Source organism: Caretta caretta, chromosome 5 (assembly GCF_965140235.1).
Source record: "Caretta caretta isolate rCarCar2 chromosome 5, rCarCar1.hap1, whole genome shotgun sequence".
Lineage (NCBI taxonomy): Eukaryota > Metazoa > Chordata > Testudines > Cheloniidae > Caretta > Caretta caretta.
The window spans coordinates 471,575-485,718 of record NC_134210.1 but is presented as its reverse complement, the minus strand read 5'-3'; the positions used below and the strand labels follow the sequence as shown (position 1 = coordinate 485,718).

The 14,144-nt window shown below is 53.5% G+C and overlaps 1 protein-coding gene across 3 annotated transcripts in view; it reads left to right on the top strand.

Moving 5' to 3' along the window:
- TLN1 (talin 1) overlaps positions 1–10,228 on the top strand; it is a 139,418-nt gene extending 129,190 nt beyond the window's left edge. For all 3 annotated transcript variants that reach the window (XM_048834676.2, XM_048834678.2, XM_048834677.2), the window contains exons 54-57: positions 5,715–5,777; positions 6,385–6,567; positions 7,942–8,070; positions 9,027–10,228. In XM_048834676.2, coding sequence (XP_048690633.1) covers positions 5,715–5,777; positions 6,385–6,567; positions 7,942–8,070; positions 9,027–9,158 — 507 coding nt within the window. In that variant the 3' untranslated portion in view covers positions 9,159–10,228. The remainder of the gene's footprint in view (positions 1–5,714; positions 5,778–6,384; positions 6,568–7,941; positions 8,071–9,026) is intronic.
- The last annotated feature ends 3,916 nt before the right edge of the window (positions 10,229–14,144 follow it).

Sequence of the window (14,144 nt, the reverse complement as noted above, 5' to 3'; positions counted from 1 at the left end):
ACTCAGTCTGTTTAGCCTCTCAACCAGGTTACGGGGTGACTCCCCCACAGCGGGTCAGGACCTCCAGGAAGAACCAATATTTGATCATTGAGGGTGTGATAGGTCCCCTCGGGGTGCCACCTGGAACTGGGGTACAGCTGAGCCCTCTGCCTTACCAATCTGGGTTCTCTCTTGCACTGTGGCGTAGTGACACACTGCAAAGCCCTCCAAGCTTGGACTCTCTCCAACATCCACAAGCAGGGACCCCACCCAGCTGTGTTCATGACTGCTCTGGCCAGCCACTCATGAACCCACAGTGGAGAGGCTCCAGCCAAAATACTCCCCAGCTCTTCAGCCTAGGACCCCAGAGCTGTACCGTCCTGCTCTGGTCAAAACCCGACCAGTGTGAATTTATTACCCAGTCCATCACTTCTACAAAGGAAAGTGGAGGTGCACTAGCTCTTGTTCATGAGCTGAGATTTATCCCTTTTGCACTTCAGACAACACACAGTGTTTTAGGTAAAATATAAAAGAGGTTTATTAACTACAGAAAGATAGCTTTTAAGTGGTCAAACAGATCAAAGAAGATTACCATAAGAAATAAAACAAAACCACAATCTAAGCCTAATATACTAGATAGGATTTGAATTAATCAGTGTCTCGTCCTGTTAGATAGTTTAAACAGTCCACCAAGGTTTTCTACATAGACAGGCTTCCTTTCCTGCCTGGGACCAGCACTTCCCCCAGTTCAGTCTTTGTTTCTTGGATGTTTCATAGAATCATAGAATATCAGGGTTGGAAGGGACCTCAGGAGGTCATCTAGTCCAACCCCCTGCTCAAAGCAGGACCAATCCCCAATTAAATCATCCCAGCCAGGGCTTTGTCAAGCCTGACCTTAAAAACTTCTAAGGAAGGAGATTCTACCACCTCTCTAGGTAACGCATTCCAGTGTTTCACCACCCTCCTAGTGAAAAAGTTTTTCCTAATATCCAACCTAAACCTTCCCCACTGCAACTTGAGACCATTACTCCTTGTCCTGTCATCTTCTACCACTGAGAATAGTCTAAAACCATCCTCTTTGGAACCCCCTTTCAGGTAGTTGAAAGCAGCTATAAGTTTCCAGGTGTTCTCTTCTGGGGACGGGGGGGAGAAGGGGTGAGGTCTTCTCATGAGGTCACTCCCTCCTTTTATATCTTTTTCCAACTTGCTGGAAAGATCTTTTGCTGTGACCTGGGTCAACAGTTCCCATTCTGTGGTGCTATGTCTGAGAGGTTTCCATTGTATGCAGTTCCTGGGGTAATCCTTGTGAGTGTGTGTATTTCCTCAGTAAGAACATATGAATGGCCAGACTGAGTCAGACCAAAGGTCCATTTAGCCCAGTATCTGGTCTTCCAACAGTGGCCAGTGCCAGGTGCCCCAGAGGGAATGAACAGAACAGGGAATTAACAAGTGATCCATCAACTGTTGCCCATTCCCAGCTTCTGGAAAACAGGCTAGGGACACCGTCCCTGCCCATCCCAGCTAATAGCCATTGATGGACCTATCCTCCATGAACTTATCGAGTTCTTTTTTGAACCCTGTTATAGTCTTGGCCTTCACAGCATCCTCTGGCAAGGAGTTCCACAGGTTGACTGTGCGTTGTGAAGAAATAATTCCTTCTGTTTGTTTTAAACCTACTACCTATTAATTTCATTTGGTGACCCTTAGTTCTTGTGTTATGAGGAGGAGTAAATATTTCCTTATTTACTTTCTCCACACCAGTCATGATTTTATAGACCTCAATCATATCCCCTCTTAGTCATCTTTTCCAAGCTGAAAAGTCCCAGTCTTATTAATCTCTCCTCATATGGAAGCCGTTCCATATCCATAATCATTTTTGTTGCCCTTTCCTGAACCTTTTCCAATCCCAATATATCTTTTTTTTTTTGAGATGGGGCTACCAGAACTGCATGCAGTATTCAAGATGTGGGCGTACAATGGATTTATATAGAGGCAATATGATATTATCTGTCTTATCTATCCCTTTCTTAATCATTCCCAACATTCTGTTCGCTTTTTTGACCGTCGCTGCACGTTGAGTGGATATTTTCAGAGAACTATCCACAATGACTCCAAGATCTCTTTGAGTAGTAACAGCTAATTTAGACCCCATCATTTTATATGTATAGTTGGGATTATGTTTTCCAATGTGCATTACTTTGCATTTATCAACATTAAATTTCATCTGCCATTTTGTTACCCAGTCACCTAGTTTTGAGAGACCCTTTTGTAGCTCTTCGCAGTCTGCCTGGGACTAAACTATCTTGAATAGTTTTGTATTATCTGCATATTTGTCCACCTCACTGTTAACTACTTTTTCCAGATCCTTTATGAATATGTTGATTAGGACTGGTCCCAGTACAGATCCCTGGGGGACACCACTATTTACCTCTCTGCATTCTGAAAACTGACCATTTATTCCTACCCTTTGTCTCCTATCTTTTTAACCAGTTACCAATCCGTGAGAGCACCTTCCCTCTTATCCCATGACAGCTTACTTTGCTTAAAAGTCTTTGGTGAGGGACCTTGTCAAAGGCTTTCTGAAAATCTAAGTACACTCTATCCGCTGGATCCACATGCTTGTTGACTCCCTCAAAGAATTCTAGTAGATTGGTGAGGCACAATTTCCCTTTACAAAAGCCATGTTGATTCTCCCCCAACAAATTATGTTTATCTATGTGTCTGCCAATTTTGTTCTTTACTGTGGTTTCAAACAGTTTGCCCAGTACTGAGGTCAGGCTTACTGGCCTGTAATTGCCAGGATCACCTCTGGAGCCATTTTTAAAAATTGGCATCACATTAGCTCTCCTCCAGTCGTTTGGTACAGAAGCTGATTTAAATGATAGGTTACAAACTAACTTAGTAGTTCTGCAGTTTCACATTTGAGTTCCTGTAGAATTCTTGGGTGATACCATCTGGTCCTAGTGACTTATTACTAGGGCTGTCAAGTGATTAAAAAAATTAATTGCGATTAATTGCACGATTAATCACACTGTTAAAGAATAACAGAATACCATTTATTTAAATATTTTTGATGTTTTCTACATTTTCAAATATATTGATTTCAATTACCACACAGAATGCAAAGAGTACAGTGCTCACTTTATATTATTTTTATTACAGTAAAAAACAGAAGATATAGTATTTTTCAATTTACCTAATACAAATAATGTGTTGCAATTTCTTTATCATGAAAGTTGAACTTACAAATGTAAAATTATGTACAAAAAATAACTGCATTCAAAAATAAAACAATGTAAAACTTTAGAGCCTACAAGTCCACTCAGTCCTACTTCTCATTCAGTCAATCGCTCAGACAAACAAGTTTGTTTACATTTGCAGGAGATAATGTTGCCTGCTTCTTGTTTACAATGTCACCTGAAAGTGAGAACAGGCATTCTCATGGCACTGTTGTAGCCGGCATCGCAAGATATTTACGTGCCAGATGTGCTAAAGATTCATATGTCCCTAGATGCTTCAACCACCCTCCTGCAGGACATGCATCTATGCCTATGACTGGTTCTGCTTGATAATGATCCAAAACAGTACGGACCAATGTACGTTCATGTTCATCATCTGAGTCGGATGCCACCAGCAGAAAGAAGGTTGATTTTTCTTTTTTTGGTGGCTCAGTTCTATAGTTCTGCATTGGAGTGTTGCTCTTTTAAGACTTCTGAAAACATGCTTCACACCTCCATCCCTCTCAGATTTTGGAAGGCACTTCAGATTCTTAAACCTTGGATCGAGTGCTGTAGCTGTCTTTAGAGATCTCACATTGATACCTTCTTTTGTCAGATCTGCTGCGAAAGTGTTCTTAAAATGAACATGTGCTGGGTCATCATCCGAGACTGCTAGAACATGAAATATATGGCAGAATGCAGGTGAAACAGAGCAGGAGACACACAATTCTCCCCCAAGAAGTTCAGTCACAAATTTAATGAATGCATTATTTTTTTAACAAGCATCATCAGCATGGAAGCATGTCCTCTGGAATGGTGGCCGAAGCATGAAGGGGCATACTAATCTTTAGCATATCTGGCACGTAAATATCTTGCGATGCTGGCTACAAAAGTGCCATGCAAACTCCTGTTCTCGCTTTCAGGTGACATTGTAAATAAGAAGTGGGCAGCATTATCTCCTGTGAATGTAAACAAACTTACTTGTCTTAGTGATTGGCTGAACAAGAAGTAGGACTGACTGGACTTGTAGGCTCTAAAGTTTTACGTGGTTTTGTTTTTTGAGTGCAGTTATGTAACAAAAAAAAATCTACATTTGTAAGTTGCACTTTCACAATAAAGAGATTGCACTACAGTACTTGTATGAGGTGAATTGAAAAATACTATTTCCTTGTTTATCATTTTTACAGTGCAAATATTTGTAATAAAAATAATATAAAGTGAACATTGTACACTTTGTATTCTGTGTAATTGAAATCAGTATATTTGAAAATGTAGAAAAACATTCAAAAATATTTAATAAATTGCAATTGGTATTTTATTGTTTAACAGTGCGATTAAAAGTACGATTAATCGAGATTAATTTTTTTAATTGCAATTAATTTTTTGAGTTAATCACATGAGTTAACTGCGATTAATCAACAGCCCTACTTATTACTGTTTAGCTTATCAGTTTGTTCCAAAATCTCCTCTAATGACACCTCAATCTGGGACGGTTCCTCAGCTTTCTCACCTAAAAAGAATGGCTCAGCTTTGGGAATGTCCCTCACATCCTCAGCCGTGAAGACCGATGCAAAGAATTCATTTAGTTTCTCCACAAAGGCCTTATCATCCTTGAGTGCTCCTTTAGCATCTTGATTGTCCAGAGGGCCCACTGGTTGTTTAGCAGGCTTCCTTCTTCTGATGTACTTAAAAAAAAATTTTGCTAGTATTTCTGAGTATTTGGCTAGCTGTTCTTCAAATTGTTTTATGGCCTTCCTAATTATATTTTTACACCATTAACCTTTAAGCCATTAACATTGTTTGGCCTTTTTACTGTTGTACCTGAAAGGCTGCTTGTGGGTGTTTTCAACCTCACAACGTGTTCCAGTAACACATACAAAGCCAAACTTCATAACTTCACATACAACAATGGTACATACAATCCAACCAGATATTACTGTCTAGCTGATCCAGACTTTTAGAATGATACTTCACAAGGCACGGTTTGTGCAAAACATATCCTAATTATCTGACCGTGGTGAATAAGGGAGTGCCTGGGTGTCACAGTGGACTCTTCAGTCTAGTGACAAAAGATTTAGTGGATGGAAATTGAAGCCAGCAGTAAGGTGCTGGTGTGGGTAGTTGGCTTTGAAGCGGGAATTAATCCAAGGAAGCCCTGTAAGGGGCCTGTACTATGCAGGGGGTCAGACTAGTCCTATGGCCTGTGGTATCCAGATCAGACAAGATGCTCACAATGGTCCCATCTGGCCTTGGAGTGTCTGGCTCTGAGTCCCTGTCCAGGCCCGGTGCCTTCAGTGGGAGGGGGCAGACAGCCCTGGAGTGCCCTGCCGCAGAGGTACCCCTCCCTGGGTGCTGGATGCTCTGGAGAGCAGGTCAAGGCCCAGGGTTTCCTGTGCCCATGGGGTCCTGGGGCCAGGGACAGAGAAGGGCTGCATGCTCGCTGGGCCCTGAGCCATTACCATGGCTGGCAGGGGGCCGGGCACAGCAGGGCTCACTCACCTGTCCTTGCTCCCGCAGGTGGGTGCCATCCCTGCCAATGCAGTGGACGATGGCCAGTGGTCCCAGGGGCTCATTTCAGCCGTGAGTATCAAAGGCCCTTTAGTATCAAGGTCACTATCCCCGGGCCCTGCCCCAGGGTGGGGGGCAGGTTCCTCCCCGCTTGATGTTCTCCCTCCCTGGGACTGGGGTGCCGTCTCCTTCTCTGTGGGGAGCCTCTTCCCATGAGATCCTGCCCCTTCCTCCCCTTCCTTCCTCATGCCAGCTGTAGCAGGGCACAGAGGTCGCTCCTTTCCCTCCTCCCATCTGCCCCCCACCCTGGGACCCCTCCAGACGCCCTGCCCTCCACGGTCCCGCCCCCCATCCCCTCCCCCGCAGGACCTCGACCCCCCCCATGACCGCGCCCCGCCCTCCACGGTCCCGCCCCCATCCCCTCCCCCGCAGGACCTCGCCCCCCCCATGACCACGCCCCGCCCTTCCACATGGCCTCCCCACGCCCCTCATCCCTATCCCCGCCCCCCACACGCCCTGACCCCCTAGACTTTGCCCTTCCACACACCCTGCCCCCCAGGACCTCGGGCCCCCCCGCAGGACCTCGCCCTTCCATGTGCCCCGCCCCTTCCTTGCTCTCCCCCAGGATCTTGCCATTCCAGGCTCCTCCCCACTCACACCATCTCCTTCTCCCTGCCAGGCCCGCATGGTGGCGGCTGCCACCAACAACCTGTGTGAGGCTGCGAACGCAGCGGTGCAGGGCCATGCCAGCGAGGAGAAACTCATCTCCTCCGCCAAGCAGGTGGCTGCCTCCACGGCGCAGCTCCTGGTGGCCTGTAAGGTGAAGGCTGACCAGGACTCTGAGGCCATGAAGCGGCTGCAGGTGAGTCCCTGAGCCCACTGCCCCGGAAGGGCCCTCTGGGTTGGGTCGGGGGGGCTGGCTCCCCGGGGACAGCAGGGGGCTCTCTGGAGCTGGGGCGCATGCGCAGCACAGGATGGGGCATCCCAAGCAGGGCTGGTGTCCTGGTGCTGGCAGGGCCCTTCCCACCGCAGGGCGTGGGGTGAGTGGCGCTCCCCACCCTGTCAGGGCCTGTGCGCTGAGGGCGGTGGGGCAGGTCTTGGGCCTAGGAGTGGGGTGTGAAATATCAGCCCTGCCGCACTGTAACCTGGCCTGCCCGTGTCTTTATAAAGCATGATTCAACCTGCGGGAATTAACACCCCCAGGGCACCAAACCCAAGGCTGCTGCCAGCAACTGAGCACAGTTCCCTTCCCAGCTGTGCTGGGTCACCTGTTCCACGGCACGGACTCCAGGGTTACCAGGGCTGGGGTGACGCCCGCTTTACCCCACGCTGTCTAGGACCCGAAGGGTTAATGATGACTGGGTGAATTGGAGCACTTCTGCTCCAGCAAGCATAGGATGCGAGGTTAATGCGGGGGCAGAGAGGGATGGGTGCAAACCCTCAGGCTGCAGCACTGGAAAGGTTAGCTGTGTGGGGAGGACACGGGCTCCGGCACGCAAAGGGTTTACTGGGGAGAGCGGGTGAGACCCTGGCTCTGGCGCTTGCGAGGCTAACGGGGGGCATGCTCACAGGCAGCTCCTGGCTCTGGTGCTCAAGGAGTTACGGGGGGGCAAGGCCCTGGCACGGGGGCATGGGGTGCCTGTTGTCCAGCTCAGAGGCCTTCCTGGCAGCCCTGTCACCCCAGCCCCCTCCCAGAGTACAGAGACCTTTGTCCTGCCCAGCCCCCACTCGGGGCCCGGCTCCGCCTGGCTTTGGCCCTGAAATGGCCATGAGCAGCATTTCCGCCGCTCTGCGCTGCTGGCCACACGCAGGAATCCCTGGCAGCTCCCAGCACCTGCACGACCCGCAGTTCGGGGGCCCAGGCACGAAAGCAGAGCCACCTTCACGGCAGCAGCCCCCGGTGCCCAGGCCACCGCCTTTTGCCCTGACCCTGTGCTTGCAGGAAGTCCCCAGCTTGGCCTCCCCACACCCCCCTGCAGTCACCACATCCCACTGCTGCCCCCATCCTCTCAGCCACCAGCACGGGTCCTATTGCCCCTCATTGACGCCTGGAGCCTCCACCATGCCCCCACCAGCCCTCGGCCCCCGTCATGTCCCCTAGCCAGCCTACCCCAACCTTCCCCCAGGAGCCTAGTAAGCCCTGCTATTGCTATCCTGGGTGGTGGCTGCCCACTCTCAGGTCACAGAACCATGTCCCTTGCCGAGTCTGCACCACATTCCCTTTCTCTCTGTCCAGGCCGCTGGCAACGCCGTGAAGAGGGCATCGGACCATCTGGTGAAGGCAGCCCAGAAAGCAGCCGCCTTCCAGGACCAGGAGAACGAGACGGTGGTGGTGAAGGAGAAAATGGTCGGGGGAATTGCGCAGGTGAGGAGCGGGGGTCACGCCTGAAGTCTGCAGGCAGCTTGAAACAGCAGCCCTGAGCAGGAGAAATGCCCCCTTCCTTCCAGGGAGTGTTGCCTCTGAAACCTAACGATAACTCTGTCCTATCCCTTAAAACTGTGTCACTGCTGCTTATTTAAGTGGATACAGCCAGAGAGTATGCTTCCCTCGCAGCCTCAGGGCCAAGAGCTGCCTAAACCTCCGCCTTCCCCCTTGGAAACGTCTCTGCTGTGGCGAGACGCTGCCTGCACCCCTGCGGGGGCTGAGAATAAGGCTGGGGTCGAGACATGGCATTGGATGTTAGGACAGGAGTTGACAGACAGAGTGAGGCCTGGGGTCCTGTCGTGCCTGGAGCACCAGCACCAGACACTTCAGAGGCGGGTGCAAGCAACTTGCAGTAGGATAATCTGCCCCACATCAGGCCTCCTCCTGGGCTCTGACCATGGGAGTCCCGCATCCAGCCCTGAGCATGAGATTGGATATCCCTGCCAGAATGTTAGCAGTAACTGTTGTAGCTGGATATTCGTGGTAGCTACATACCAAGAGCCAGCTCTGTGGGGCCCATGGGTGAGACCCTGGCTCCCCGGCCTGAAGGCGGCTCTGTGGGGCCCGCGGGGAGACCCGCTTCTCAGCTCTTACAGGATGCCTGGAACATGGAATGTATGTTTGTCCCCATGGGGGACTCTGGCCATGGGGCACGGGGTCAGGTGGAGGAGTCAGAGGTTCAGCGTAAACCAGGGAATACCGCGTAGCCCTGGATCTGAGGCTGGGGCCAGGATGCAGGAATAAGAGTCCAGCCCGCTGCCCTCGGCTGCAAGGCAGCAGTCACACACCTCTAGCGTGGCCCCGGCTAGCTGGGGGATGGCGGGCTGCAGCCGGTGCCCTCAGGGCCCCGGAGCCCCTGGGCGGGGCGGGCTCTCAGCTGCGTCTCTCCCTGGCAGATCATTGCAGCGCAGGAGGAGATGCTGCGGAAGGAGCGGGAGCTGGAGGAGGCCCGGAAGAAGCTGGCCATGATCCGGCAGCAGCAGTACAAGTTCCTGCCCTCAGAGCTGCGGGACGAGGGGCAGAACTGAGGGGAGCGTGGCCATGAGCGGAGCCTGCCCACCCCCACTCACCGCAGAGACTGCTGCCCCCGCCTCCTGTTTACTACAGGCCTGACCTGAGCAAGGATTGCCTGGATCACCCAGACTGGCCTGCTGCCCTGGGGCCGCGTCTGCTACTGCCCCCCGCTGCTCCCCGGGGGGCTGCACCAGCAACTCCCCGCTTCACCGCGCAGCCGGAGCGCCACGGGCCCTCGCTTCTGAACTCTGCTTGGGGCACGGCCACCGTGCCGGGTGCTCCGTGGGCCAGGAGGAGGCTGGCGCTCTGCAGGCCTGGGCTGGGGCTCACCTATGCAGCTGCCTCGAGCCCTGCAGGGCTGGGGCTGCACCTCCCCCCAGCTCTCCCTCCACCCCTCCCCCACCCACCCACACCTTTCAGGCGTTTTCCTGTGTGCCTTTGTGGGTTCCGCGTCTCTGGGCGTCAAGCGTGGAGACGGTTCTCACCCAGCTCCACTCTGGGGCCAGTCGTGCAATGTGGGGACAGAAACTGCTTCCCTGGTGCCTCTTGCACCAAACCACCCCTCACCTCTGATGCCTTATTGCTGGCTGCACCTTCCCTGTCACTGTGTGTCTGCTCCAGGGTGCAAGGGGTTAATCTCTAGGTTTGCCCCCCTGCCCCATTGTGCTGCCTCCTTGCAGGGACCTGCCTGCCCCTGGAGCAGCCCCCAGCCAGCGCCCCCTGCTGCTCCTTCTTCCCAAGTGCCTGCAGTGTGCATCCAAGATTGCCAGTATTTTTGTAGTGTTGAATTTCAGAAGTATTGAGTCTGTAGGTCTCAAAGCTCATTTACTCGCCTGTTTCCCCAGCCACTAACCCCCCTCCCCCAGCATCTCCTGCCCTGGGCCACAAAGCCCTGCATCCCCCTCCCCCTCCTCTGCTCTGGGACCCTGCACTCGCTGAGGCTTCTCTCACCTCTCTTATTTTGATACTCTGAGCTTCCACTGCTAATCATGAAGGGAAAGCGGCTGCCCTGCCACTCGCGGGGTGGGGAATGGGACAGCTCCTTGCAAAGGATTCTTCATCAATAAAACCAGCTTTCCTGCTTCTTTGGTCTGCATCAGTGGCCACAACTCAGCTCAGTCCGCTCTCCCCAGGCTGCTGGGAGAAACTGCAGGGGCCTTGTCCAGACACTCCTCTCTGCTGGGGGCAGCTGCTCCCTCCCTGTATGTGAGATCCCAGGGGCCTCTCCTGGGCACTCCTCTCTGCTGGGTGCCCCCTCCTTCCCCACTGCTTTTAGAGCCAAAGCATAGAGGTGGCAGAGTTTTCAGACCCTTTGGTGCTCAATCTGCCCCATTATAAACCTTCCCCTCTGAAAAGCTCAGTGGGCCCAAGACTAGGGTGACCTTACACAAGCTGCCGGGTCTCGATCCTGCCAGAACAAAAAGCAGCTCTTTGGTTTTAGCAGAGTGGGGACTGAATTTCCCTCCCTGTCAGGCAGTTGAGCCCGTGCTGCCCTTGAAGCCCCCAGCCCGCTGCTCTCAGCCAAGGAAGCAGAGGAAGGAGCAGCCAACGCGGCTCTGAGCACAGATCTCGCCCCAGCCCCTTGGAGCAGCCTGCCTGCTTGTTGGGCATTGACCCATCACTGGGAGGGTCCTGCTGCTTGGGAGGTTCTCCTGCCACCAGCCCAATATTCATTCTTCTCCCAGGGGCTGGGCTGAGCTTGGCCTGTGGGTTCCAAGCCTGCATCAGCTGGGGACTTCCCCATCTCCCTTCAGACTGTGCGGGGAGAGGGGTGAGGCCAAAGTGCCCAGGGCAGGGCCACCACCTTTGCTCTCCCTCTTCCCCCTCAGCTCGCAGGCAGCCCCCCTCGAAGGAACAGCAACCTAAGAGGCTATATCCAGCAAGGAGCAGACACTGGGCTCCCACATCCCTGCCTCCCAGCTCCGCAGCCTGCTCTGGGCAGGGACCAGCCCTTGGTCCAAGGCAGGGCATGACCCGAGTCATGGGTGAAGATGTGGGTCCTTCTCCAGCACCACCCAAACCCCTCCCACCATGTCTCACAGAGAGCTCCCTGAATCCTGGCCCTAAACTGCCCCCTCCCCTCCGGCACCTGTCCCATCAGCTCGCCAGACCCCACAGCTGTTCCCCTAGCTACCCTGGACTAGAGCCTCCCCAGGGGCTGCTCCCTCGACCTGCGTCTCCCCAGGGCACAACTCGATGCTCCCAGGTGCTGACGCCTGGCTGTAGCCCTCACCCCTGATGCAGTGAGGCCTCCCCCATGCGCTCAAGTGGCCCTGCTCCATCTGCTGAGCTGAACCTGAGCCCCTGGCCGCTCCCCCGAAGAGCTGCTCTGTGCCCACACCTACCGGGGAGTTGCACTCCTCCACCCCCACCCCCGGCTGGGCAGGGAGGTGCTGGGCCAGAGCAGGGCTGGACTTGCTGCTGGAGGGCGCAGGTCCAAGTGCAGACTGCCCTGCAGTGAGGGGCCTAGACCCTGAATGGCCGTCCTACCCTGGTGATGCCGCCACGCTGGGACGTCGCCCTCAGAGCTGGCCGTGTGTCCAGTGCTTAGGGCAAGAGCATCCCGCTGCACAGCTGGACAGTGGGAACTTGGGATGCTGGGTTGGGGGTGACACCCTGGGCGGGCCTGCGGGCATGTCTGCCCTGCTGCAGGAAACAGCCTCCCAGCCTGGGTAGACCAGCTTGCACTAGCCGTGGTCAGTGGTGGCTAGCCCGAGCCTTTGCTGGAGCTGCAATGCCCACACAGCTGTTTGTGAGCTGGCTAGAGCCTGGCTAGTCTCTGCCATGGGTTGTAGCCTCAATGGGCACTTGTTTTGTCACTACCCAGTTTCCTAGCGTCGTAAGTCCAGAATGGATCCCTGATCATCTGGTCTCACCCCTGGACAAACACAGGTTGTGCGACTTCCCTGAATTAATTGGTTTGAACTAGAGCAGATAAGGTCAGTTGTTCCAATGGTTAGCGACTGTCACTGTGAGCAATCTGCCTGTTCTAGTCTGAACCTGTCTAGTTTCAGCTTCCAGACTTTGGGTCAGGTTAGACCTTTGTCTGCTAGAGACGGACGAGCCCATTATCAAATATTCGTTACACGCTGGGATCAGGTCACCCCATAACTTTCCCTTTAAGCCAAGCAGATGGAGCGCCTGGAGTCTCTCATGATCAAGCAGGTTTTCCAGTCCTTTAATGCTGCACAGCCTGGCTCCAGCTGCCCAAAGCCCAGGGGAGCCTCTGCCAAGAGCCACCAGGGTGAACTCCTGGCTCTGTGGAAATCAATGGCAAAACTCCCATGGACTTCAGTGGGCCCAGGATCTCACCCCAGGACTCCCCTAGAACAGCTGCCTCAGGTAAAGGGAGACAAAGGCCAAGAGGAGCTTCTCGTCTCAAGTGCCCGGTTGCAGATTTCGCCCCCCGTTACGCTGGACTCTGATGCAGGGTTTGGCTCATGCTCCAAATGAAGCATGCACCAGGCCTGGAGAGCAGAGCGTCCCAGAGAACAGGGAGGAGGAAGCAGACTCGCTCCACGCCACCTGTACCCCTAAAGCGCTCGTGGGAACAAGGTCACAAGGCCACCACCCTGCAGCCCTCCCAGAGAACTAGCCCCAGTGCCTTGCCTGAATTTCCTGAATAGCTTCAGTTCTTCTCTGAGGGCTTGCTCATGTCCATTCCGCTCTGGTGTGTGTACGCGCGCACCCTCTCCAGAAAGTTTTTCCCGCAGTGGTATCCGTTGGGTTGGCTCTGGTGTCCCCTGGATTGGCGCCCTCGTGGCGTGGTATATAGGGACCTGCTGACCCGCCGCCACCTCAGTTCCTTACTGCACATGACGGTCGCTGGCATATTACCGCTCTCTTGTGCTTGCAAGCATTGTTCTCAGTGGACTTTCTGTCAATAAATTGTATATAGTTGTTATCTTAGAGTTCAGTTAGGATGTAGTTAAGTAGTTAGTTAGTAGGTTCCCCGCTCTGTGGGGCTAGTCCACCTTGGGCTCCCGGGCATGCCTCGGTCCCAGAGCTCCAAACTGTGTGTGGCATGTCAAACCCATCCCAGTAAGTAAAGTGCCTGTGGGGGAGACACGTACAAGAACGGTGTCACATTTGTGAGAACTTCAAGCCCAAGACCAAAAAGCAGAAGGACAACATTAAAATTCCTGCTGATGGAGGCGGCACCGAGCACTTTGGTCTCGGTCAGGAGCGCCCTGCTGTCACTGGGAGAGGCCCTGTGCCGCTCTGCCTCCCCAGCGCCAAGGAAAGACTCCGCGCCAAAGGCAAGGTTACCATCAGTCTTCCCTGGTGCATGGGAAGACGACTCCAGCACTGACTCCTGAGCACTGTTCACCATCACCAGTGTCAAAGAACGAACAACGGCAGATGGACCGGGAACACTCACCGACCCCAAGACCAGTGAGTAATAGGATCACAGAGAGAACACGGCCCGTGCCAGACCGCTTGGAAACATCATCGGCACACATGGCACCATTGACTCCAGCCCCCGGAAGGGTATTGTCGAGTCCAGTGCTGGTGGACTCTCCCCACAGAGAGAGCCACCAGGCTGGTGCCACCCTGGCCACACCATGGAGGTGTTCGAGGTGGGGAGGGACCTCCTTTTCCTCCCAATGCCACCATCTCCAGCCGGCCGTGAGCTGTCAGCAGCAGCTCCGGCTCCGCGGGTACCTCAGCCCCAAAGCAAGCACCTGCAAGGGGCAAGCTGGCAGTGATGGCAGGACAGCTGCTCCCCTGTGCAGCATTGCTCTTCTGCACAGCACCGACCGCACCCCTGTGCTCATCCAGACGTGAGACAGCCTCGGAGTAGAGCCCCGCACCTCATATAGGAGTAAACATCGATCCGACCACAGATACTGGGCAGCGGATTCAGTGCAAAGTATGGTGCCAACACCACGGCCAGCAGCACAGCGGCAGATGCCCAGGCATTGGCCAAAGTGTAACCCTTGGGGGCTCCAACAGTTTCTGCGGTGTCAATCGCGGCATTCCTTTCTGGCAGCACCAGA